Here is a 25,483-nt window from a genome sequence, read left to right on the forward strand (position 1 = left end):
CTTCATTTTTATGTTCATGCTTCTTGTGGTGATTAACCATTAGCTAGTGGGTGCTCTCTACAAAAGCAATAATAGGCTGTGTGCCCGGGCTATTTTTCACTTGTTCATGGCTATAGCATGTTGCTCCTGCGTAGTGAGGAAATCCTACAGCGGAAAATATGAATTATGCATCATGATACGGCTTGCTATAGGCGACCTTTGGGAATGTATAGACTGACAAGGGAACACACACATGGCCTTTAGGAGAGTATACAGTTACAAGTCCCATATGTTCACATTCAAACATTAAAGTATACGCTTGTATGCATGGAGCCCACAGGGGCACAGGATGAGATCGAGAGCAGAGCTTACTGAAAAATCCGCGAACCTCCAGAGAAGAGTGAAGCTTAATCATCTTCCAGTTAACATCAAACATTTTATCTCACGATGATGCATTATAATGGATGGCTGACTACAGACATGCCAGAGAGGACGTATTGCTCCAAGAGGATGATCCAATTTCTAATCTAGCAGGGTAGGCCCCCTGATTCTAGTCATGAGTGTGTGTTCTGTCTGGAACATATCCTAAGGACTGATGTGACCTTTACGATGATGGCTCATGGCCAAGATGATTAGAAAGAGTCTGATTTATGCAGCAATTGTTTAAAACTAAAGTGACTTTGTTTGGTTAAAAGGCATTTTCTCATATAATGCTATCAGATTATGGATGGAGGTTTATTCGTTGTTGACCGCTTGGAGGAGTAAACATTGATCTGGCCTAAATAATCAATTAACAAAACCCCACCGGCATCTCCATGTGTGTCTTTTTTAGGCAACAATCATGATAGCTAAAACAATCCTGTCATGAATCACACTTACAACCTAAACAGACACAATATTCCTCATGTCCATCTACGCACTTCCCAATGAAGCTCATGTAACCTCACTCGCGAAAATGGATCTGAAACCACAACCTAAGATAACCTTAAAGACCTTTGTGCAAGAGAGTGCCCACACATACATGCTAATAACACACTTACAAGCACTTTAGTGCACATACACTCACAGATGGTGCACGCTGAAGACACCATTTGGAGTGGTCACTGGCGTTTCCCCTCGGGCCCAGCTCTGGCCTAATTCTGTATAACGGCTCATCTACAGTCACATGACCCGAAGCATTCTCCGTAACACGGAGAGAGCATGGCGGCACACAGAACGGCTGAGTGGTACATGGAATTCGTCTCGATTTGAGTATTGTAAGGCAGAACAAAGGCTACACTCTAAGAGCTTTAATTTAGTCATTTTTACATTCATTATTCGAAAGTAAAACTATCATTAACTGAAGTAGTGGGAAGATGCATCAGGCAGACCTATGGTTTTTCTCTTAGGCTCGGAGGCACAATAGGAAATTAAGAGTGCATCAGTGCAGGCTGGGAGAGGTGCTGTAATTGTGGAGCTGCTGAATGTGTTTCGAATAACAGCACATAAATAAACTTCCCAAATGGCAATGCAGACTGAAAAGCACAACAAATTAATTCAGTAGTTGCTATACAGTATATGGCAAGTCATAATGTTTAACTGCATCCTCTTTCAGGATGAATACTTCTTAAACACAAATCTGCATACAGGGTAGTAAATAGATGGAGCAAGAGAAAAGCAAATAGATATAATTAGATGTGTTGTTTGAGCAGAGATGTGACTCATCAACTAATACACACAGCTTAACAGTGAGCCATCCTTTTTCTGCTAACATTAAAGCAATATTTCCAAATAATATGTTTAATCTCATCTAATTTGAATGGATAAACAGTTGTAAATAACGTGTAACAAGGTGTTTCTTGGGAATTATTACTCTCACGCTCATCTCAGACAAGCATTTTAAAAACTTCCAGATGGTTGTTTCGATTTTACATTACATTACATGTCACTTGGTAGACGCTTTTATCCAAAGTGACTTACATACTCAATACTGTGGGCAACCCCCACAGGAGCAATTTAGGGTGAAGTGTCTTGCCCAGGGACACAACGACATGCTGACTGCAGTGGGGTTTGAACCTGTGACCCCCTGACCCGAACACCAACGCACAACCCACTGCACCACACATCCTGCAACTTTACTGTTTTAGTTCAGTTTCATTCTTCTCATTAACTCACTGGTATATGCGGTTGGGCATTTAGCAGCTGGAAATACATTTCCATAAGGAGGTGGGGAACAAATCAGAACAAAACAATAAAAATGTTAAAGTTGATAATACTGTGTATATGTTTCTTTTACAGCTGGATCTGCTGCCCCTTACTGCACGTTTAAATCTTAGAATAGCAGGGACAAAATTAGGATTTGGTGCATATATAACATGCAATACATCAAAATCAACTAGGGCCCGACAAATTCAGTCCAGCGTCCCTGGGAATTGGGTTAATCTTGGATGGTACTGCGGCGCCACGTGTCCGGGGACAACACTCTGTGTCGGTGCAGGAGGGGCACTCCACATTCACAAGGGATTCCTGGCCTCATGCTGCCAATGTCCTGCAAAAAATAGATCGGCCCACCAATGTTCTTGTTATCCTATCACAGAGGTTGGTAACAACATCCCACCTGACAGGAAGGCGAGAGAGGAAAGAGAGAGAAAGAGATGGGTGAAAGAGAAAGGAAGACAGCAGCAAGACACAGAGAGATAAAAGAGACACTGAGTGAAAAGAGGCAGTGACAGAGAGAGGGTGAGGAAGAGCAGAGAATGTGAAAGCAACAAAGGGAGCGGGGTTGAGCTCCCAGAGGAGACAGTTTTTCTCACATATAGCACATAATGCTTGTTTTAGGCCACATTGGAATTGCCTGGAGATTCCCGAGCTCCATAATAAACTCTGGTCTCTTTATATTTGACTTTGGGAACACCTGCACCAAATAAGTTATTCTCTAACCCCATTCTGCTTATAATAAAAAGCTTGAAGTAGCAGACATACAGTATACTGTATGGCCCAGTATGTGATCCAAAAACACAATTTTCTCATAATAAAGTATTATTCTATTGTATAGTGTTTCATGACATGAATCTCATCTGATGGGTAACTCTGCTTTGGAAAAACCCAAATCAGAGATGTAAAACTCATTTGGTTGTTGCTGATGATGTTCTAAAAATAGTCTTAAACACCTTCCGTCCTTCAGCAGGAGCGAGCCCTTTGTTAGCCCACCCATGACCTTGGCTGGCTGCAGGAGCAACAGCAAGGTTGCCCCCTGAGAAAACAATAACTGTGCTCCCGGCTTGAATAATGCTCACAACAGTTCAGAGCACCAAATCTGAGTCATTCTTCACATCTCATACATGCATTCTGCCCTAGTAGGCTCATAAGCATCTTGGAACGTAGTTAGATTCATCGTCTTATTTGTTAGTGTTCACCGCATACAATACAAACAAAAAAATGAATGCATTTAGAGAGCGATTGAGCACAATAACTGAAGTGTCTCTTACATGCATTATTTCTCCTGAGGGTAGTGCTTGTACGTGTAGCAAGGGGTCTGTGAAGCTGAAAGAAGGGCAGGTTGGAATTTAAATGATTGATTTAGGCCAAGGCACCATTACTAAAATAAGAAATACTTCAACACCTAGAAGGGTAATGGGCAAATAAAACCTCCCCAGGGAGGCTAAAAATAGCTCACTCAATTGTTTCATCTGAATATAAATGACTTTCATCCTGCTTCAAGCATTTCCTCTACAAAGAGGTTATTTATTTTAGAGTCAACAGGAGTAGTTCGTGAGGAAAGAAATAGCAACACTGCATGACATTTGAAATGAGACAGCATTTTTATTTGCAAGAAAGAAATGTAACTTACAGAAGCTTATTCTTAACTTATTACATATATTGAAGTTTAAATAATTAATATTAATTAAACATTTGAACCAAAAAGGCAATTAAATAATCTCAATTTCATCAATTAAACTTAGTTACTCATGCTGTGTTCCTGCTGTGGCCTGAAATCAAATCCTTCCACTCTGCATTGAGCGATATCAGGCAACTGCAAATGGCCCCTAATATTGCCATGGTGATTTGAATAAACAAAGAGATTGGACCATTCAGCGTTAACTAACACCAGAAACAAATATCAGATTGCAGAGCAACTTGGCTAATTGGGTATGTGTTTTGAATTAGACTTCAATCAGTGTTTCCCACACTGAATCTGCATTTACTTCATGTTCTGATCCCCGCATGTGAGCTGCAGGACTCCAAATCGCTTCGCTTATGCTCAGATATCAAAAGCAATTAAAACGTTTTTATTTTTTCACAGTCGCATTGTGTTTCATAACGCTCTCAAAAGCTCATTATCTATGACTGTGATGTTGACATTGATTACTCAATACAAAAATGTCCCTAAAAGTGAAATGTGAAGACAGTAGGTTTTTCTAAATAAAAAACAATTTTAAAATGAGTTTCTGCCACCAATGGTGTATTTATATCTGAAGCCACTTTGGAACAACTTAGACTTTTCATGGGTACATGGGCCTCTCTGACCCATGTGGAGACCCCCTCCCTTCGGATCAAGGCAAGGTCCTTATATAGGTCACCCTTCATCGCCACATAGTCTGCCAAGCTTGTCTCAGTGCTAAGCCATATTTCTCACCTTACCCAATTAATTAGTCATTAGGCACAGTTTCTTTTTTCAGAGCTGTCATTGATCGCTCACTAATGATAGAGTTACAGGCCGAGGCCGCTGCTTAAGAGGCCTCTCAGACAAGAGACAAAGTTGGTGTGTGTCTATACGCGAGTGCATATCTGCAAGTTAACGTGACTATGCAATTGGTGCCTGTAATAGATTGTGTGACAGGGAGGGGTCGAGAGAGGAGAGAAATAGAAACAGAATTGGAGCAGGAACAAGGGCATCCCTTAAAGAACAGCCTGCAGAGACTTTGTCCTACATTCCTCTATATGTTTTGCATAGGAGCACAGAGGAGGAAAAAGAAGGGATGAAGGATGAGCCAAGGTATTAAAGCAGATTCAGATGTGGGCGGGAGAGGACGCAGTATCCTCCCATTGAAAATGTCACGAAAATAGCATCCGTTTGGCAAGTGAAGTCTACTGCAGAGGAACAGAAAAGGCAGAGGCTTATCATACATTATTTGATGCGCAGGACTGTGGTAAACAACTACTTTCTCAAAACAAACAGATGGACGGTCATTCTCAGCAAAGCCACATACTAAATCCAATTAATTCCAAAAACAGGCCTCTTGACGACATCACCGTTGCCAAGTCAATGACTACATATCTTTGTGCTCAACTAGGGAAGCAAATGATCAGTGTTCTCTCTTAAAACTCTTTCTACCTGCTTCCACAAAAGGCTCTGCAGTGTCTTTCTGTGGGTCTTTGCGGCAGGATACTGGCCAACAGAGTGCCTGCTAGGAAAGCCCTACATAACTGCAGCAGTAGGAATGAAACAGTTCCTGGGAGACTGGCGACCAGATAGGTACGCTGTTCTTCAGGATTTTGTGTGTGCATGTTTTTGTGTCCTTGCCCCAGGGGCCTATACCCTGCTTCACTGAAGAAGACATAAAAGCACATCGTGCCTCCCCGGGTCCAACCCACATGCACTTAGTCCACCACATGACTCTTTTATCTGTCACGACAGAGTCTCCACCAGAATCCTTCCCATTAATGTTGCCTTTTTAACAGACGATTTCTGAAAGACGTTCTCTTCATCCAATGGTCAAAATTGTCAATTTGACCATAAACCATTGAGCCTGAATAGTTAATGAGTCTCTACCACAAGACTGTAAATATTTGGTAGAGTAATTATTACCATTAAAACGATATAAATCTGCGCTCATTGATTTCTTTCAGTCATTAACATTTAGATCTGTACAACTGTAGATCATTTTTAGTACCTGTGAATGGGGGTATGAATATAAATAGAGATTTATGCAGCCCCTTTAACACCTAAGGTGATAGCCAGAGAAAGAGCTTTTGTCAATATGTGTGTCCTTGTGCAAAATGTTTTTAAAGAAAATTGACCTAAAAAAGTAAAACTTTTGATTTTGAAACATATTTAAGATCCAACCCTTTGCTTTACTGGACCCTTGTTGTTACACTAAATCAGTGTTTACTTTTGACAGCTGGTGTGGACGAAACATGATAATTGAAAACCATTTGATGGCCCATATAAAACATCTTGAGTTTTTTCGCATTACATTTTACAGTACTTAAAATACATTGTGGCAGACATAAATACAGGCCTTTTTCAGGCGACAAATATAGTGTCATGTCGGCTTTATGACATGTAACAATGGGTGTAGAGCACATAAGAGGTTACAGCTGTTGTAGTAAATGTATAACACTAGCCTGGCCCTGTTAAGGATGCTGAAGCCCCCTGATTTGTGTCAACCTTCTCTGGGTTGATCAGCAGCCCCCCAGAGAGGATGGCACACTCAAGTGACAAGCTTGAGCTAATCACGGTGATGAGTAGAGAAGGCCTCGGCTTAATGGGAGCACGGGGAGATCAGGGTAATGCCTTAGGGAAGTCGATTTTCATAGGAATACACGTAAAAACTTGCATAACATACCGGATGAAATGAGGATATACAGTGGGAGAAACTAAAGCTCTGCAGTCAGTGCTTTAATTATTCTCCTTTTGTGCCCTGCAGGTTTGATGTTATGGCATGATACATCTCTGAAACCTTGTGCTTTCTACCTTCCTAACCCTGGTGTGTGTTTCTAGTTGATAGCTTAACATGTTTTCATGTCTGTCAATGAAAGCATGCTCAAGAGTCATGTTAGCCTGGTGATAATGCCAAAGTAATACTAGACCTCATCTCAGGGGATCAGTTACGGATGCATTATAACCTTCACATAGGGGAAGAGATCAATGCAGTGCAGAATTTAAAATATGTATATCCAATCTAGGTCCAATGTTTCAATGCCTTTCAGTCAGGTAACTTGAGGGATTTTTTTTGTATGCATCACTAACCAGAACATTACACATGTGAAAGCATGTTGCAAGCTCATTTCTTTTGATGACATATTGGAGGTTTAATTTCACCCTGACTGAATAAATGCATGTTGCCTGAACCCCATCCATTCTCTGTGGCTGCTTTTTGTGTAGGATGTTAAAGATTTACTGACCATATATCGCTTAATGTGCATGCTTAGTCATAATCTGGTTATTATAGGAGCTTATAAATGTGTATAAGTAGCAAAGACTGTGTGTCTTCTGATCTACTTTTTTTGCAAAAAATACTCAAGAGGTAGAGAGGGGGGAAAAAGGGGGAAAGATAGACGGATATGAAAATATATATAAATATGTAGAGGTAAGTAAATCTTTTTCTCCTGAGGTATAAATGGGAAGCCAGATTCATGCCATGAATAATTTCCGACTGCTGCCAAGATAAGACTGTATAAAATGGATTGCAATTTGGATTTACCTATTTTGAGAATTTTGTAACCCTCTCTTAGACTCTGCATTAGCTCTTGGACATAATTTCAAAGTTCAAAGATAGCTTTTACTCAAAGATAACATCCTGCACGACAGTTAACAGAGAATGAATACTAGAAAAAGAATGATACAGTAACATGGTCAATATGTTCTGGTCCCTTTCTAGTCAACCATCCACAACCTCAGGGGCCACAGACCACTTTAAGTTTTATTTTGGTTAAGTTTTGCATGAAATATTGATTAGTCTAAAAGGCACGGAGAGTTTCTTTGTCTGGCATAGTGAAACAACATCAGTTATTTCATTACCAGAGGCACATTCAACAAATGATACATAATTGGAAACAGTAAATTGCCACTTTTGCTTTGATTTAAAACCATTGAACTCTGAATTATGGTGATCCAAAAACTAAAAGAACTGTTGACTACAGACACTGCCTTCACTGCTTACTGAAGGCAGGAAGTGTAGAATTTCTGTCAAATACGGTATTAGTATACATGATTAGCCCCATAAACTAACTGAGACTGGGAGAGTGTTTGTTTTGAGAAAATAAACTAAATAATATATAGAACTTGTATATTTCAGAGTACATGTCTTTGTTTTGAATACCACGTTAAAATATCATTCCTGTTCACATGAAGCACTCACCATATTACACCATCAATCAAAGTGAATTAGGTTGTCTTTTGCTGCACCTGTTAGCTGCTGTTTTTCTTTACCAGACATCTCACCAGTATGGTCTGATAACGGTACTTAGTGCCAGGGTGAATTAGTCAATATCTCTACCAGACAGAAACGGACCAGACAATAAAATATTCATACATTTAAAACTCTCCTTTTCAAAAGGTACAGTTTGGGTCTGGAAAAAGTGAAAGTAGCTGCAGTGATTATCGGAAAGATGCCAGGCCTGCAATCGGTCTCTGGGTGGCTGCCAACCAGGAATACGCATAAACTGACAACACACACACTCACTTACTTACTTACACACAGAACCAGTGCCCAACACATACACTATCTGCCTGTCTCTGTTACCATGGAAACTGACAGGCCTTCCATTGAAATATCCTCTGATGCAGATGTGAGTGTGTGGGTGTGTGTGTACTCTGTGTGTGCACCACGGTTTGTGTGATTATGTTCATTTGCATTTCAGAGATTGCAGAGTTTGGAAGTGAGTAAGGACACATGTGCTCATATCACTCAGAAACTGTATGTGGGGTAACATTAATGCTTCCAACAAATATGTTTATCTTTATCAATATTTCACACTGCTGGAGCATGTGTGAAGTGTAAACTTATTTTAGGAAATGTTTTATGAAATTGAAACTTACTCTGATGAGTCTATGAAGTATATTCCGAGGGCCCCGATGCTGAGCGCAAAGACCAACACCACCTGAGGAGAGAAAAGCACAGACGAAAGGGAAATTACTTTTATGCATTGAGTGGAAAAGGTCATATAACTCTGCTCATTTATGTACTGTATAGTAAACAAAGTATTCAGTTGGGGCGAACACAATATGCAACACTAGGTTCAGTATCTGTAATTATACAGTGACTTGCCTCCTGTGGGTTGCAGAACATTTTAAAAAACATGCGCTGAATAATGAATGCTCTACCTCATGTCAGTGCAGCTTATTAAATACACGCAGAGTCAAGCTTGTACAATCACAGGAAGTAAAGAAAGGATATACATGTGTAAGCTCTAGTGCACAGAAGAGTAGTAACAATGTGTCGGGGTGATGAGAGGAAGTACTTAGACAGGACCACAGTTATCAGGTGTTGACATGCACTCCTCAACCACTACAGTGAGTCAGTGTTTGCATTGTGGGAGATTGTGGCCCTGCTGAACTGTGGTCTGTATAATGTTTCATGGACTATATATGACCAGGAAGATGGGGCACCTTGTGGTCCTGTAAGCAACACCTGAGCCTTTCATCTAAAGGTTATTTAATCTTGTAAAGAGACCAACACCCTATAGTGTTTAAATGATTTAGAAATATGTGCAATTATTACACTGGTTTGTGAATGTATTTTGATTAATGTAAATCAAACCAGGCTATGAATTGCACAAGTATTACACAACTTTTAGTTTGTGTAAAACAAATAAATTAAAAAGTTTAAATTAGAAGTCAATACAAAAAGCTTTGTTGATGGATAATGCTGTTAAAATGAGGTTCTGTTTAAAGTACGTTTAAGCTTCCTCTGGCAAAAAAGGGCCACAAGAAAATGTGCGTCAAAAGAATTCTTCATTAAACTGCACTTGTAAATATTAGAGTTGTCATCACTATTAGAGCTGCTTAGTAGAGTACATGGATTAGTCTATCAATAGAAACATCTCCACATTTTGATTCATGTAAATGATCATGCAATAATGGCAGAATGGCATATTCAGCCAATCAAATGTGGAGATTTCTTGCCTTTTTCCATTTTATATCTCATGAAACTGTAAATCGTTGGTTTTTGGACTATAAAACCAAACATCTAAAAGCATCACCTTAGAGCCTAAAAATTCGATGTACATTTTATAGACCTTAAATTAATATTCTAGAAAGAAATCTGCAGATTAATCAATAGTGGAAATAATCTTTAGCCGCAGCTCTATTCACCATCACTACTGTTATCATAATCATCATCTTCGCAACAGCTGACCAACGTAACCATGCACAATGGATTCTGCCCTGCGGTTTCCTTCTCCCATTCAGCCGTCTCACAATAGGAGCCCAATGTCCCTGCTGATTGTGCCATTCATTATTGATGATGGAAGCTTGATTACTTTCATGTGATGGTCCTTTGGATTGATCCTTTGCATTGTGGCTGAGGTATTAAGGAAACACCCCCGATCACCATGCATTTTTAATGATTTGCTGCTTGAATGGAACATGACGGCGATCCTGGCCACAGAGTTGCCCAGACCTTACAATTCAAAGACATCCGTGATTCACAGAGGAGGTGGGCGAATTGCTTTAGCTAAAACTCTATAAGAAAATCTTTTCTTTTTTTTATAGAAAGCACTGATAAAAGGCCTTACCTCATCCAAAAGTGGCATGGTATGATTAGTTAGTATTTAGCAGGTGCAAGGTGAAGGCCAAACTTGTTAAAGTCTTCAAGTATTAAATGTATTCAGGAGTGTGGGTGGAGTTGCTTAACCTTTATAGCCCACTATTAACCTCTGCTTCAGACTAGCGCGTGGGGGTTATATTAGAAACAACTAGCATAGCAAACTCAAACCTTTAAACAACCTGATAAGGGTTCATTTAGCATTTTGGGCAATGCACGGGTAAAAAAACAGCTTTTGACAAAAATATCTGGTTGTGCTGCAACCGTAATGACAATTTATTAATGTAAGTAATTCCATTAAAAAAACATATCCAGAGACTTAAAAAGACAAAAAATGAAAAGATGGCTGTTTATGTGAAAGATGAGTCTATCAGCCCCCCAACACTGAGAAGCATTTAAAGCTTTGTGCTTTGATGCATGCATAGTAGATATAGATGCATACACTGACGTTTCATCAGAGCTAGATTCTGCTTCTTCTGTTTACAGAAGTTGCATGGTCATAAGGATTAAGGAGGAGGAGGGAAAGGGAGACAGAGAGGATGGTAAGGAGTGGTGGAGAAGTATGGCTGAGCAGTGGTTGGTTGCTGGAAAGCTGAACACCCAGCGATGAGCTGAGTTGATAAGAAACGTCATGATCTTAAACTGACCCAGTTATTCAGCCGTAAAAGCCCATCCATCCCCCAACCCTTTTTCACACACACAATGTCTACGAGGGCTAGCTGTCGACCTCAAACACACAATCTACCAAAGACAACCAACCGAGCCACCGCCAGTGCACATCAGGACCAATGTACTAACACTCAGGGCGAACCTACGAGAATAGGAATGGAAGGGGCATTCCCTCCGCCTACAAAAGAAAATACATTTAAAAAAGGATTGCTAAGTGTAGCTGACTCTGCATCTGTAGTAGTCGTTAATGACTTAATCTGACTAAATTCATAGGCAGATTTAATTATTTCACATGTGATTAGATGACATGACTGTCACATAAGACAAAGTGGCCGGTATCAAGTCAGAGGAGCAGCGACCGGACATGATGTCTTTGTTTTGTCGTTAATAGTCGTGTAGGTTTTCATCAGTGTATTCCTTTCTAAATTTAAAGTGCAAAGCTAAATATGTCAGATGTTTTCCGAGGTGCACTTCACTGGCTTTACTGTAAGACTATCTACCTTGTGTGTGTTTGTGTGTGTTGCACTTCAATGTGTGCTGGTTTCAAGTTCTAGTATTGCAAGAAGGCTAAATGTAGCAGCGCTCACATGACACCGTTAACACATAATAAAAGTAACTAGAATGTATAAACACACGTGCGTGTCTTACTTTCTCAGTGTATTTGGCAGTCTAAAGATTTTTCTAGCGCTCATCACGGCTTACCCATTGAAGAAATATGAAGTGTCCTAAAACTGAGGCACGATTCCACACAAGATTTATTCCTGCAACAGGGATTCTTTCTAATGACTTCCTTTGACTCTTAAGTGGCATGTGACAGGGACAGAGCAGAGTCTTACAGACAGGTGATGGGGGGCTGACAACGTACGGCATAATCGCTTCACATTAGGGCCAACTACCCAGGTCAACGAGCAGTGACTCAAAGCCTCCTGCTTCCTCTGCATTTCAGTCAGACCAGTCTCTTTGTTGAGTATACACACCTAGATCAAGTGGACAGGGTTAGAAATAATATATTATATTATAATGTATGTAAATTCATTTAGGATAGCTGTTATTAAATACTGTAGTTAACGCATGGGAACGTTTTTGGGCTAATTCCTGTGAACAAAAACACCTGCAAAATCATGGTCCATGTTGCTATAATCATTCATCTAGAAAAGCCTCACAGGTTGACTGTTCGCCGTTTCCATTAAAGCCTTACACCAGGGCTATTCAACTAAACATTCAGTTGGGCCAGATTTTATAACTACAAAATTCAGCTGGGCCAGACATTCAGCGGCCTGTAAAAAGCGGGTAGTGACACATTAAACCAACACATATTACTGCGATGAAAAACATGCAATTTTTATTAATTGTTCATCTAACAAAGGTAGGTCAAAAAGTGCATAAAAACACAACAAATTAGCATTAATTTAACAGAATCTGAAAAAAAAGTGCACAGTTGTAGCATTACATTTTTTTGCTTTAGAAGTCAAATATTCAGGTTATTTTTTTTGAACCAGGCACATCACAAAGTGCATTTACTGAATACAATAATAGCAGTCTTAATAAATGTCCTCACATACAAAAAAAAACAGCTAAAGAGCTCCAATGCAACACAAAGAGGTAGTACTGTAGCAATACTATTTTTTCACTTTTCATGTAATAGCAAAAAACTCATACGTTTTGGTCACATTTGACCCAGACACATTACAAAGTGCATTTAAATGAATACAGAAAGAACTGTCAAACCCTTCAGTGCACAAACCCATAACAAGGGATACGGGTAACTATATGAATGAATACTACACTACACGTCTACTATAGTAAACTAGGTGCTTACTATCACCTCATTTGTGATTTGTCATCGCTGACTTTCTCAATGGGAGAAGGGACATTTTTNCACAATTCTTCACATCAAATGCCTGTGCTGTACCACATGGCCCCCCAGCCTAAAGCTTGCTCACACACACACACACACACACACACACACACATGAATATGAACCGTCCCCACACCTAAATGGACTGGTCGCTCACTTCCATATCTACCTGACTGCACCTTAGGAGCACTGAGAGGCAAATTCTCTTAATATGCTTTGCCTAAGAAGTCCTTGAAAAGCAGCTTGTGGGGGAGCAGAGAGAATATTTAGCATTTATTTTAAAAGGATGACGCCTACAACCCCAGAATGAGAATAAACCAGCAGGTGATCTGTATGTAAAACTGTGAACTACTTAAGTAAAGTAGGAGGAAACGAGAACCTTTGATTTTTAAAGCCTTTTAGAGTATAAACAACAACCTCTCCTGAGACCAATCTGACTTGCAGCAAAGCAAGTTCATCAGAGAAAACTGTGAATGATGTACATAAATCAACACGCCCACAAAGACACAAAAACAAGAAAACAAGGAGTGTGTGTGTGAGTGTGTGTGTGCGTGAGAAGATGAGAGGATTATCAACACACAGTTAATCTCTTTATTCCACTCAAATCTACATGGCTTTATAAAAAAGAAACACCCTAACTCTCTGAGTGGCGGCACACACACAATGATCACCGTCATCAAACAAGATGGAGGAAACACATCCTAACAGGTGTAAATTGCAACTAACACACACACACACACACACACACACACACACACACACACACACACACACACACACACACACACACACACACACACACACACACACACACACACACACACACACACACGTGCATTCTGTACAGTATGGACATGACATGTACATGGGAAACACATTCTTCCACACCCGAGCACACGCACTTTCACTTTTATACTCTCATGTTTCTCGTAAACATCACCCTCTCTCTCCGTCACACACACAATGTTGTTCCAGCTGTGCAGCCAGTCCAACTACAGTATAGAATAAACACACACACACACACACACACACACACACACACACACACACACACACACACACACACACACACACACAGACACACACACACACACTGTACAGGCTCCCTCAGGGCAGATCCTCAGTGTATAAATCAGCGGGGTGGGGAGTGAGCCTGACTCCAGCTGAGGGGAGGTCCAGAGCACATTTATCACCTCAGAAACAAAAACAGTCATTACGAAGGGACAGAATCACTAAACACTCTCACATATGAAATGAGGAAACCTCAGCCTGAGCCTCCTGACAGCGAGTCTCTCTCTCTCTCTCTCTCTCTCTCTCTCTCTCTCTCTCTCTCTCTGCTGTTGTTGTGAACCCCGGTCTGAGTGTGTGCCCTCTGGCAGGGCTACACGCCACAGAGATTTATCGCGCAGCATACCAACGGTTTACCTGGATTTATCCTCCAACTAGCGGAGAGCTCTCCCTCGAAATAATATCCTGCCAAGAACAACTTCTGCTGAGCGCCGCAGACAACGGCCAGACCTGCTGCTCCATTAGCACAGAAGCATAAAGAAAAACACTTTTCATAAAGCCTAATCATGAAAAACAGGTCCCTTAACTGACATATAATTGGCTAGGACATATTATTCTCATTTTCAGGTGTATATCAGTATGTAGTGTCTCTACTTTAAAGAGTCCTCTCCTGCTGATGTTCAGGTGTATATCAGTATGTAGCTCTACTTTAAAGAGTCCTCTCCTGCTGATGTTCAGGTGTATATCAGTATGTAGTGTCTCTACTTTAAAGAGTCCTCTCCTGCTGATGTTCAGGTGTATATCATATATATCAGTATGTAGTGTCTCTACTTTAAAGAGTCATCTCCTGCTGATGTTCAGGTGTATATCAGTATGTAGTGTCTCTACTTTAAAGAGTCCTCTCCTCCTGATGTGCAGGTGTATATCAGTATGTAGTGTCTCTACTTTAAAGAGTCCTCTCCTGCTGATGTCTCTACTTTAAAGAGTCCTCTCCTGCCAGGAGAGGACTCTTTAAAGTAGAGACATCAGCAGGAGAGGACTCTTTAAAGTAGAGACACTACATACTGATATACACCTGCACATCAGGAGGAGAGGANACTTTGATTAATTTTAGATCTTAAAAGTCAGTTCACCTCCATTTCTTAAAACCTTTCCTCATCCTGTGCTTATCTCCGTAACACATAGTGACATCACAATGTAACAATCATGCTTCTATTGGCATACTGATATACACCTGAACATCAGGAGGAGAGGACTCTTTAAAGTAGAGACACTACATACTGAAATACACCTGCACATCAGCAGGAGAGGACTCTTTAAAGTAGAGACACTACATACTGATATACACCTGAACATCAGCAGGAGAGGACTCTTTAAAGTAGAGACACTACATACTGATATACACCTGAACATCAGCAGGAGAGGACTCTTTAAAGTAGAGACACTACATACTGATATACACCTGAACATCAGCAGGAGAGGACTCTTTAAAGTAGAGACACTACATACTGATATACACCTGAACATCAGCAGGAGAGGACTCTTTAAAGTAGAGACACTACATACTGATATACACCTGAACATCAGCAGGAGAGGACTCTTTAAAGTAGAGCCACTGCATACTGATACACACCTGAACATCAGCAGGAGAGGACTCTTTAAAGTAGAGACACTACATACTGATATACACCTGAATATCAGCAGGAGAGGACTCTTTAAAGTAGACANCTCTACATGTCTCCATGCTTTAATGTTCAAAAAGCTCTTTATTTTTCTCATACTGCCTGTGCTGCAGCACCTCTTTTCACCCTCTGTCTGAAACCAGAGCCCAGTCTGCTCTGATTGGTTAGCTGGCCGGCTCTGTTGTGATTGGTCAACAGCTTAGAGATGTCCCGGCCCTTAGCCTATATCGTACAATGTGTTGGAGCGCTAGCCAATAGATGCGCTAGTGTTATATTGTGATGTCATTATGTTACGGAGGTAAACACAGGACGAGGAAAGGTTTTAAGAAATGGAGGTGAACTGACTTTTAAGATATCTAATTAATCAAAGTGTCCCAATTGGCAGCATGATAGTATCTCTAATTTCCTGGTGGCATTTGGGTTATTTTAGGACATTTAGAGAGCCACAGAAAACATTGCTTTAAGTCGTGTTCACTACTTTTAATAAACTGAACTTCATGCGTAACATCAGCAAAAATAGGTTGAATAAAAACTAGCTTGGAACACAACCTAGAAATAACCTTGGCTCGTTATGCTGTTGCTTTTTGTACAAGCAAGAAAAACACGTTAGTTCTTTTTGTAGTGAAGACATTACGTTTGTTGTATGCTTTAGTTGGTTTCACTTGCATCATTCCTCTGCACTATTTTTGATATCCTTTGATGTGTTAAGTATATTGCATGTTGCATTGTTGGAGGAGCCGTAGCTGTTGTTCAGGTAACAATAAAGCCTTTGAATCTACATTTCATGTAAATGTTTCATTGCCACTCTCCTGCCTCCTTACCTTCTTCTATCTGGGTGTACGGGGGAGTTGAACAGGCGTTCAGGGAGACGACTCGTTGGGCTTTGTTCCCTGAAAGCTGTACACAGATTTTGAGTTCCTGCCACCAGTGTGTAATGGAGGTGGAGACGGGCAGGGTTTCCTGCAGCGCTGTTGCGGGGTGGAGGTTAATCACAGTGAATGTGGGGGAATGTGTCAAGCCGTGTTCAGCCACTCAACTTTGATAGAACAAACTTGAGCTAAAATGCTATCACGTAAATATCGATGCCCATAAATCGTCTGTGCGTGTGTGGAGTAGAAGAAGTGTCCTGCAACATCAACCAGGCATACGTGTGATATATTGTTTGTTAAACACCATACTTCAAATTACAACTATCATGGTAGCAACAAGTACGTATCTTGCCAAGAATAATACAAGTGTTATTTAGTTTGTTTTGGTAAATCAGACTGGTTTTGGGGGCTAGGCTAACCCTAACCCTTTTTACTTCAAAACTCATAAGGTGGTGTTAATACTGTACGTGGACATTATACTACTAAAAAACATTTTCTGCAATATTCCAAAATCCAATGGAAAAATCCTATTGGCCTGTTGTCGAGGCGACCAGGAAGATGCTAACTTTTGGGTCAGCCTACAAAAATAGGTTACGCTTGAAACACTCAATTGTTGTTATTGTGATGGAAATTCACGCTGGCGTTGCAGAGATGTCAACAAGGTCATGACGTGGCTCATCTAGTTGGTGGAAAGGAAATCTGGTTTCTTAGTGGTTTGCAAGTGGAACCAACTGCGAACCAAACTAGCCAAGGAAAATACTAGAAAAGGGGTAACACCCCCCCCACACACACACACACACACACACACACACTCCAACAGGGCCTCAACTCAGTCTCCAAATCACTTAAAGTGTTGCTGTGCTGCGACACCTGAGCCTCGTGCTGATCCTGTTTGTGTGAATGAGATTACAGATATCCCGGGTCACATCACCAGAGATTACTGATTGCATTGATTTGATCAGATTAAAGAATATACACCATATGCATAAACATCTCCCCCACATTTAGAAGATAAAATAAAACAATCTTATCTTGCTCTCCCTCAGAAAGTCCAGATGATGTTTCGTGACTCACTCTGATCCCGCCTCCAGTCAAACTGTCTGATCTGATACTTCTGCACATTCACACTCATAAAAACTGTTATATTTAATGTATTAAATACCCTTTTTCTCTCACACACAAACACATCCTGGTGATAAGTATCTGTCAGTGATTTGACATGCATGCAAGGCAAAATCTCAGTCACTATTCACAGTTTGAAATAGTGGCTAGTGCCGAATGAAGCACATTTTTTAATTCGGCTCCACATCTGCTCTCATGTTTCTTTTTCACTTTGATTCTGGTTGCATCATGGCACAGCATGCATCAAGGAGCTCAAAAGATACCCAGTGAAACCTGAGCATACCGGTCTGTGGTGCAAAATCCATCCATTAAAAGCTACTTGCATATAATAGGTGTCGTATAAAACAAAACAAGAAGTGTAGGCTATACGTAGTTATTGATTTTAAAACAAACCATAATCAGCAGTTCACGGACATTTCTGCAGCAGCAGGATCATTTTCTGTCCTCATGCTGCCCCCTTCTGGAGAGAGGCTGTCATTAAATCTGTGCTCAGATCATATCAAAGTACATTTACTCATTCACTAACTTAAGTAAAATGTTGAGGTACTTGTACTTTACTTGAGTATTTCAATTTGTTGCTACTGTGTACTTCTACTACACTACAATTCAGATGTAAATGGTGTACGTTCACTCCACTACATGTATTTAATACCTTTAGTTACTTCACAGATCTGGATGAATGATGTGAAATATAATCAAGTCTTAACCCCTTGTATAGTGATCGGGTCTGTGGGACCCGTTTTCATTATTTAGGTATAGAAAAAGGATATCATCAACTATGTTTTCGAACTCACACTCAATGGCCTTGGCTCATTTTCTGTGAAGAACATATATCAGAACATTACATACAGGGTAAACGGGTGGAAGATGTAGGTCCTGGGTCCTTGTATGGGCCTTTTGTGTGTGTGTGTGTGTGTGTGTGTGTGTGTGTGTGTGTGTGTGTGTGTGTGTGTGTGTGTGTGTGTGTGTGTGTGTGTGTGTGCCTGCGTGTGTGTCTGCGTGACACTTTATGTGTGTGGTAATAAGATCGCAGTTTTGTAGTTTGAAACATTTTTTTATTATTGTTTTTTTTAACTTTTCATCATCTAATATCTTATCAAAAACATTTGCACATATAAAATTCGTACACGAAGAGTTTTTCTTGTTTTCTTCCCAAAGATTACCAACATACAAAATATAACAGAGAGGCTTGCTGCTAAGAATACAATATGTTTCTAAGTAATACAAATAAAAATAAGTACTGGCGTAGGCTAATACAAAACGATAGCATATTAAACTGGAATCAAAGCGAGGACATATCATTTAAAAAATGCACCATTTCGTTATTTAAAAGAGGGTCATTTGGAAACCTCTCGGTGCTAAAAACAAACAACAAAAGCTTCAGAAAGTCGTGTTTATTAAAACCCTGTAACCCTGAGGAAACACTTTGGATTTACAGTCAGCGTCGTGCATTTAAAAACCTCCAACTCCAATTTATTTATTTCTTGTGCGTGAAGATGTATGAGTTTCCCCCGCAAAATAAAAACAAGTGAATTCACCTTTGGAGATAATCTGCACGATATGGCTTCTTATCCTACAAACATTGCATTGTTTTTGGATGTTTCTGTACAAAGTAAAACATTATTTGACGAACTTCACTGCAAGTCAGCCACTATGTCAATGTGTTTCTCCTTTAAGCGCCAAACAACATTTTGGTAATGTGCATTTTCATAAGTTAGGCTATTTTCTCTTTTAGGTAGCTATTATAAAAAAACCCTGTAATATGTTTACCCTGTGGAAATAAAACCCTGTTTTCTCCAAAAGACTCTCCAACCAACCATGGCACCGTTCACCCCTACAAACCGGAAGTCTAAAAATGTGAGACCACTGGAGGTTAGCTAACCTAAAGACTCAATTAATTAAATATCAGACTACAATTAGATGCATTCTTTTCATAACATCATATTTATCAACATTTAAAAGTTGGAATATAAAGCAAATTTGTAAACCCCTATAGACGGATATCCTGCTTTAAAGCACCCTGGATCCGTTTAGCATTTGCAGTTTTGGAGAGCTAATGCGCCAAACATACCGTTTGAATAGCATTTGGTAACAGAACATGTACACTTTAAAAAATATTGACAGAAAGAACGTCTTGAATCAGAACATTTAGTCAAACGGAGGATATGTACACGAGAAACACATTAGCTTGTTTTTGTGGATCTGAATGCACTTTTACGCGCATTTCCTTCCTCAAATGTCAGTTCTGTATGCTTGAGATTTGTTGACGTCTTTTCATACAAATAGCATTCTCGTATTGTTTACATGTCCTCGATTGCAATTCCTTTGAACTGCAAACAACATTCGGTCAACTGTAGAAGTGTGAAGCAAAAAATAACCGCATGAAAGAGATTTCAAAAGAATCATAATGGTGGATAAATATGTACCCACATTTCTCTCCTGTCTTCAGGCGGTCTTCGACGCCTTTGCGGTACTATCACTGTTGTTGTTGTTGTTATTAGTGTCATTAGTGTTGTTGTTATTGATTTCCGCCGCCTTCTTGTTCTTGCTCCGTCCTTTGGTGTTGGGTAGCTTGTTGTCCTTCTTCCAGCGCATACGCCGGTTCTGGAACCACACCTTTACCTGCCGCTCGCTCAGACAGAGCACGTGGGCCACCTCCACACGGCGGCGGCGCGTTAGGTACCGACTGAAGTGGAACTCCTTCTCGAGCTCCAACACCTGCTGGCGCGTGTAGGCCGTGCGCATGCGCTTTGGATCCGGGCCCGTGTGGTTGGGATTAACTGCAAATAAAACATAATGAAAAAAATACATTAATAATAATACAACAAAAATTATTATAATGATATGCTTTGTATTATTAATATTATTTGTATCATCAAGATTATTTGTATTATTACAAATACAACATAATTATAATTATAAAAACAGGGAAAGACAATTAAGGCCAGATATTGTTTATTATATTTCATTACATCTATTAAATATAAGAGTATAAATGAATTACAATATAAAAAATTAAGACGGGGGAAAATAATTAGAGTAAAATAATTTAATCCCGTTTTTTTTATTCAATCGTTTTCTTTTATTTAAAAAAATATATAACCTACAGACAAGCATTTTAAAATGATATTTAAAAACAATTTAAATATATTGCAGGTGTTATCATGTGGTCAATGTTGAGTGTGTTCATCTTTATTTGTGGTTGACTGGCAAGACGTCCAAGAAACGAGCCTTACTTTTAATTTGCTGCTCTTTGTACAACCGCAGCGTACACACACACGCACACGCACACACACACACACACACACACACACACACACACACACACACACACACACACACACACACACACACTCGCGCGCACTGTGGCAGGGCCATAAAACTTTATAGGGGTTGTAATTCTCTCTGACTCTCACTGAGATCATAAATAACTCGACAACAAAAACGGTGCTCACAAATGGACACTAGAACACAAGAAAGAGAGACAGAGAAAGAGACAGAAAGAGAGACAGAGAAAGAGACAGAAAGAAAGACAGAGAAAGAAAGACAGAGAAAGAAAGAGCTAGCAGACAAAACAAAACGTAAACATGGCCTGAGCTCTGTGCCTTCACAACCTCATCTGTTTACATCTCTCATATTTATTTATTATTACAATAAGCAGTATTTAATTTCAGTGTACAGTATTTCATTTGACATATTTTAAACTCATCTTATTCTACTTTACTTGCATATATTCCCTTCTCCTGCATCCTGCACGATCTCTTTCACTCTTTTCTTACTGTGTTTCTTCTTGCACTTCTATTGCCTTATTTATTCGTTTTATCGTTTTATGCCATATATTTATGTTGCATTGTTGAGGAGCCTGGGACTTAAGATGTATATTGCCATAACACTGTAGCTACTGTGCATATGACAATAAACCATTTGAATATAATTGGACTGAGGGAAACTGATACAGAGAGGATGACGAGAGGGTTAATTGGAGATAGAAAGATCGAGGCTGTATCTCACCATGAGCGATGTGCACTTTCTTCATCCACGGGTAGACAACAATAGGCGGCTTGTCCTTCCCCTGGCAGGCCGTTTTCCTCTGCACCTGAGCGGGTTTTGTACAGGTCATCCAGGCCTGGCACTGCAGCTCCCCCACCGAGAACCGGGCCTCCTTCCCGGGCACCTCTGCCTCCCTGTAGCCGGTGCGTAATGGCGCACCTTGGTGCAGCGCCTGGTCCTCTCCATCCTCCCGGCGGCGCCCCTGCAGAGAGTGATAACCGGGTTGTTGTGGTGTGTATGTTGGATGATATGTTCCTCCATAACTCCCACTGTCCTGAGGGTTGTTGTAATACCCCCCTTGCTCACTAAAATTACTGTAATCTTCTTCACAAGGCGGGAACTGCGGCTCAGCGTATTTACAGCTCACCACGTAGGACTCCATGATTGATTTATAGCGAGGCTGGTAGGAGAATACTAATTTTTCTTTCTCTCCCCTCTCTCTGTCTCTTTCTCCCCCCTCTGGCATCCAGCCATCCTGCGGCTGTCAAATAGACGGACGGCCGCGCGGGACACGTGACCCCGCGGCCAGCCAATCAGAGGGGGCCCTGCGGGTTGTTTATGTCAGACGTAATGGGATAATTTGAAGTAAAAAAATAAAATGTTCATTACGGGACTAATGAAGCTATGCTGGCAGAGAGGAATGGTTAAGATGAGATGTTTAAGGAATGGGAGAAATAGCTTTTAAAAGAATCCTATTTCTTATATTTCAATTTCTTCTTGCACTTTTAAAAAAAAATTGTTTTATGATTTATTTATCTATAAAAAAATGAAAAGCCTTTGAATCTTCAGTATTTGAGATATCTGCCATTTAAAGACTCTAATGTTCAAAAAAGGGTTGTTTTTAGCGATTTGTATCAATGTATCTATATATCTCTCTAACTATCGAAATATCTATATATATATCCACCCATCCATTAATCTTTCTATCAATCTATCAATGTATCTAAAAACGGTACTAATGAAGTTATGCTTGTGGGGAAAGTGGTTGACAATAGATGTGTTTAGGCTTTGAAAAATTACTAAGATGCCCAAAAAAAATCTGCTATTTGAAGACTATCGATCCATCTATCTATCTATCTATTTATCTATCTATCTACCTTTCCATCTGTCCATCCATCTATCCATCTAATTGTGCGTCTTCATCCCCCCTCCCTCAACCAGCACCAATTGAAAGCACTGACTGTAGATTTATGACTTTTAGCTGCCTGACTTTAACCCCCACACAGATGGCCTGAAAATTAATCTGGCCCATATTGAGTGACCACATTTGGCCTTGTGACGAGTCAAAGGCTGGACAACAAAACCGAAAGGCCTCAAGAGATAAAAGGTTCCCAGACAGTGACTAGTAGTTGGCTTTGTTCGGGTTGGGGTCACCTCGAGGTGTCCAACCGGCCAATGGGCTTCTTTTAAAATGCTTTTAACGCCACAGAGCAGTGACACAGGGCTGAGAAATGAACGCAAATTAAACAGAATCTTAACGGAAATACGTGAAGCAGATAAGTGAGGATAGGCACGTCATCCGTAATATTCTTCCCTTAAAATGGTCTTGTTTTTGTCCAAAATGCTGAATCAAAGTGCAGTGAAGTAAATAAGTACATTTACTCAAGTACTTAAGTACTATTTGGCCTATTTGTACTTGAGTATATCCATGTAATGCTATACTTCTATTGCCTTACATTTTGAAACATTTATTGTACTTTTAGCTACTGTTTATAAAACACATGACATTATTATATAATCATGCAGTACGTTACTACTTTTACTTTTGATACATTAAGTACTTTTAGCTGGTAATACTTCTATACTTCTACTAAAGTAACATTTTGAATAGAGGGCTTTCCCTTTGTTGTACCAGTAAAGGATCGAAGTACTTCTTCCACCTCTGTCAAAGCGTCTAAAATAAAAACATTTTGCATTGTTTAATCGATTGTAAATCCATGTTCAGGACTGCATGATGATTTCTGCTTTTGGCTGCAGCCTCTAGGTACGGATGCTCCGCCAAAAGCTTTTTAATAAGTCCTGCAATGTTTTACTTCTGCGTAATAAACTCTAATGAAGAGAGGAGGAAGGAGAAAATGATTTTGCTTGGCTGAGGCATTAAAGGAGCTCATGCGGAGGGTGTAAATGGTTTGAAGATATTTGGCACGGTTGACTGAGTGCAAGTGAATTAAAGATTATACGGGCTTAAGGGCGTAATATATCTGATGTAATGAGTCATTTGTTCCGGATAGATCATAAGGAGTGACTGCCAATGACTGATAAGCTACCAGATAGGCGATAAAGTGGCTGAATCTCACTTTTATCTCAGCTTGAATGTTTTCTTTCCTTCTGTTTCATATCGCTCAGCACGTATGAACACACAATCTGAGCTGAATGAGTCCCTTGCTTCTCTTCAATAACTTCCACTGAGAAGCAATACACCGTATGGAAAGCACTTGCTTCAGGGGAACACAACTCCTCTCTCCATTTCACATGATTTTCTACCTTTTTAAAGGGACAATTTCAAACATTAAAGCAAGACCATGCAACATTATTTATAACCAGGCACATGCATCAGAACAAAAATGGGAAACAGACTTCAAATATCAACAAAATTCTAGCTATTTATTGTTGTTAAGCTTTGAATAAGAGGTTTGTTAGACCATGCAATCAGTAGCGTGAATGTGTGTGAAGGTGACGTTAAGAAACAAAGGGTATCAGTTGTTTATCTGCAGCTCTTTAATAGCGTTGGCTGCAGACATTACATCACTGAGACTGTGCTGCAAGACACATTGATGTTTTAATTAAGACTCAACTGAGCGGACTTTAATACTTAATTAGATCCAGTGGTGTAATCACATCCTACTGTGTGTAACTCGACATGTGCGAACCATCCTGATGATCAGTTTGCTTTTGGTGCAGTGGTGACGTATTTGTATAGGCTGACCTGGAAGTTAGCATCACAAGGGCATCTTTGACGAAAAGCCAATGGGATTGTTCCATTGGATTTTGGAATATTGCAGAAAATAGGCTTTTGTGGGCAACACACATCATTCCTATTTGTTTTGATCAGCAGGATAATCTCCACATATTAACACCACTTTTAAGATTTCAGCCAATAAAGGAACTACAGCGCGGTCACATGACTTCACTTCACCACCCCTAAGCTAAAGGCGGCTAATGTTGGGCTATAAAGGAACTACAGCACGGTCACATGACTTCACGTCACCACCGCTAAGCACCGCTAAGCTAAAGCAGGCTAATGTTGGGCTATAAAGGAACTACAGCACGGTCACATGACTTCACGTCACCACCGCTAAGCACCGCTAAGCTAAAGGTGGCTAATGTTGGGCTATAAAGGAACTACAGCGCGGTCACATGACTTCACTTCACCACCGCTAAGCTAAAGGCGGCTAATGTTGGGCTATAAAGGAACTACAGCAGTGAAGTGAAGTCATGTGACCGCGCTGTAGTTCCTTTATAGCCCAACATTNCACCTTTAGCTTAGCGGTGGTGACGTGAAGTCATGTGACCGTGCTGTAGTTCCTTTATAGCCCAACATTAGCCGCCTTTAGCTTAGCGGTGGTGACGTGAAGTCATGTGACCGTGCTGTAGTTCCTTTATAGCCCAACATTAGCCACCTTTAGCTTAGCGGTGGTGACGTGAAGTCATGTGACCGCGCTGTAGTTCCTTTATAGCCCAACATTTGCTTTTTACTTCTGGTGATTGCATTTAAGCTTCCGTAAATACCTCACAGGTAAATGTACAAACAACAGCTGCTAACCAGTGTCTAACTGA

General features: G+C 40.2%; 3 protein-coding genes across 3 annotated transcripts in view; 1 reads left to right on the forward strand and 2 right to left on the reverse strand.

Moving 5' to 3' along the window:
• The window catches only part of kcnma1a (potassium large conductance calcium-activated channel, subfamily M, alpha member 1a), a 65,779-nt gene extending 55,342 nt beyond the window's left edge, over positions 1–10,437 (reverse strand). Inside the window, exons 1-2 of the mRNA XM_010782695.1 lie at positions 10,420–10,437; positions 8,723–8,784 (exon numbers count right to left, since the gene is read on the reverse strand). Coding sequence (XP_010780997.1) covers positions 8,723–8,784; positions 10,420–10,437 — 80 coding nt within the window. The remainder of the gene's footprint in view (positions 1–8,722; positions 8,785–10,419) is intronic.
• Positions 1–25,483, forward strand: part of LOC104955441 (ephrin type-A receptor 7-like) — a 337,623-nt gene that overhangs the window by 281,545 nt on the left and 30,595 nt on the right. The window lies entirely within an intron of this gene.
• On the reverse strand, positions 18,744–22,088 carry LOC104955261 (homeobox protein Hox-D4b-like). The gene is made up of 2 exons (XM_010782545.1): positions 21,668–22,088; positions 18,744–20,436 (listed from the first exon to the last, which is right to left on the reverse strand). The coding sequence occupies exons 1-2, from the start codon at positions 22,086–22,088 to the stop codon at positions 20,102–20,104; spliced, it is 756 nt and encodes a 251-aa protein (XP_010780847.1). The 3' UTR covers positions 18,744–20,101.

The sequence above is a fragment of the Notothenia coriiceps genome, unplaced genomic scaffold (genome assembly GCF_000735185.1).
Source record: "Notothenia coriiceps isolate Sejong01 unplaced genomic scaffold, NC01 NC01_scaffold00024667, whole genome shotgun sequence".
Classification (NCBI taxonomy): Eukaryota; Metazoa; Chordata; class Actinopteri; order Perciformes; family Nototheniidae; genus Notothenia; species Notothenia coriiceps.

Bases quoted from the DNA above. Each gene is read 5' to 3' on its own strand.
- LOC104955261 (XM_010782545.1), bottom strand. From the start codon at position 22,088: ATGGAGTCCTACGTGGTGAGCTGTAAATACGCTGAGCCGCAGTTCCCG. The intron at 20,437-21,667 runs GTGAGATACAGC...TTTTATTTGCAG, and splicing joins GAAAGTGCACATCGCTCATG to TTAATCCCAACCACACGGGC.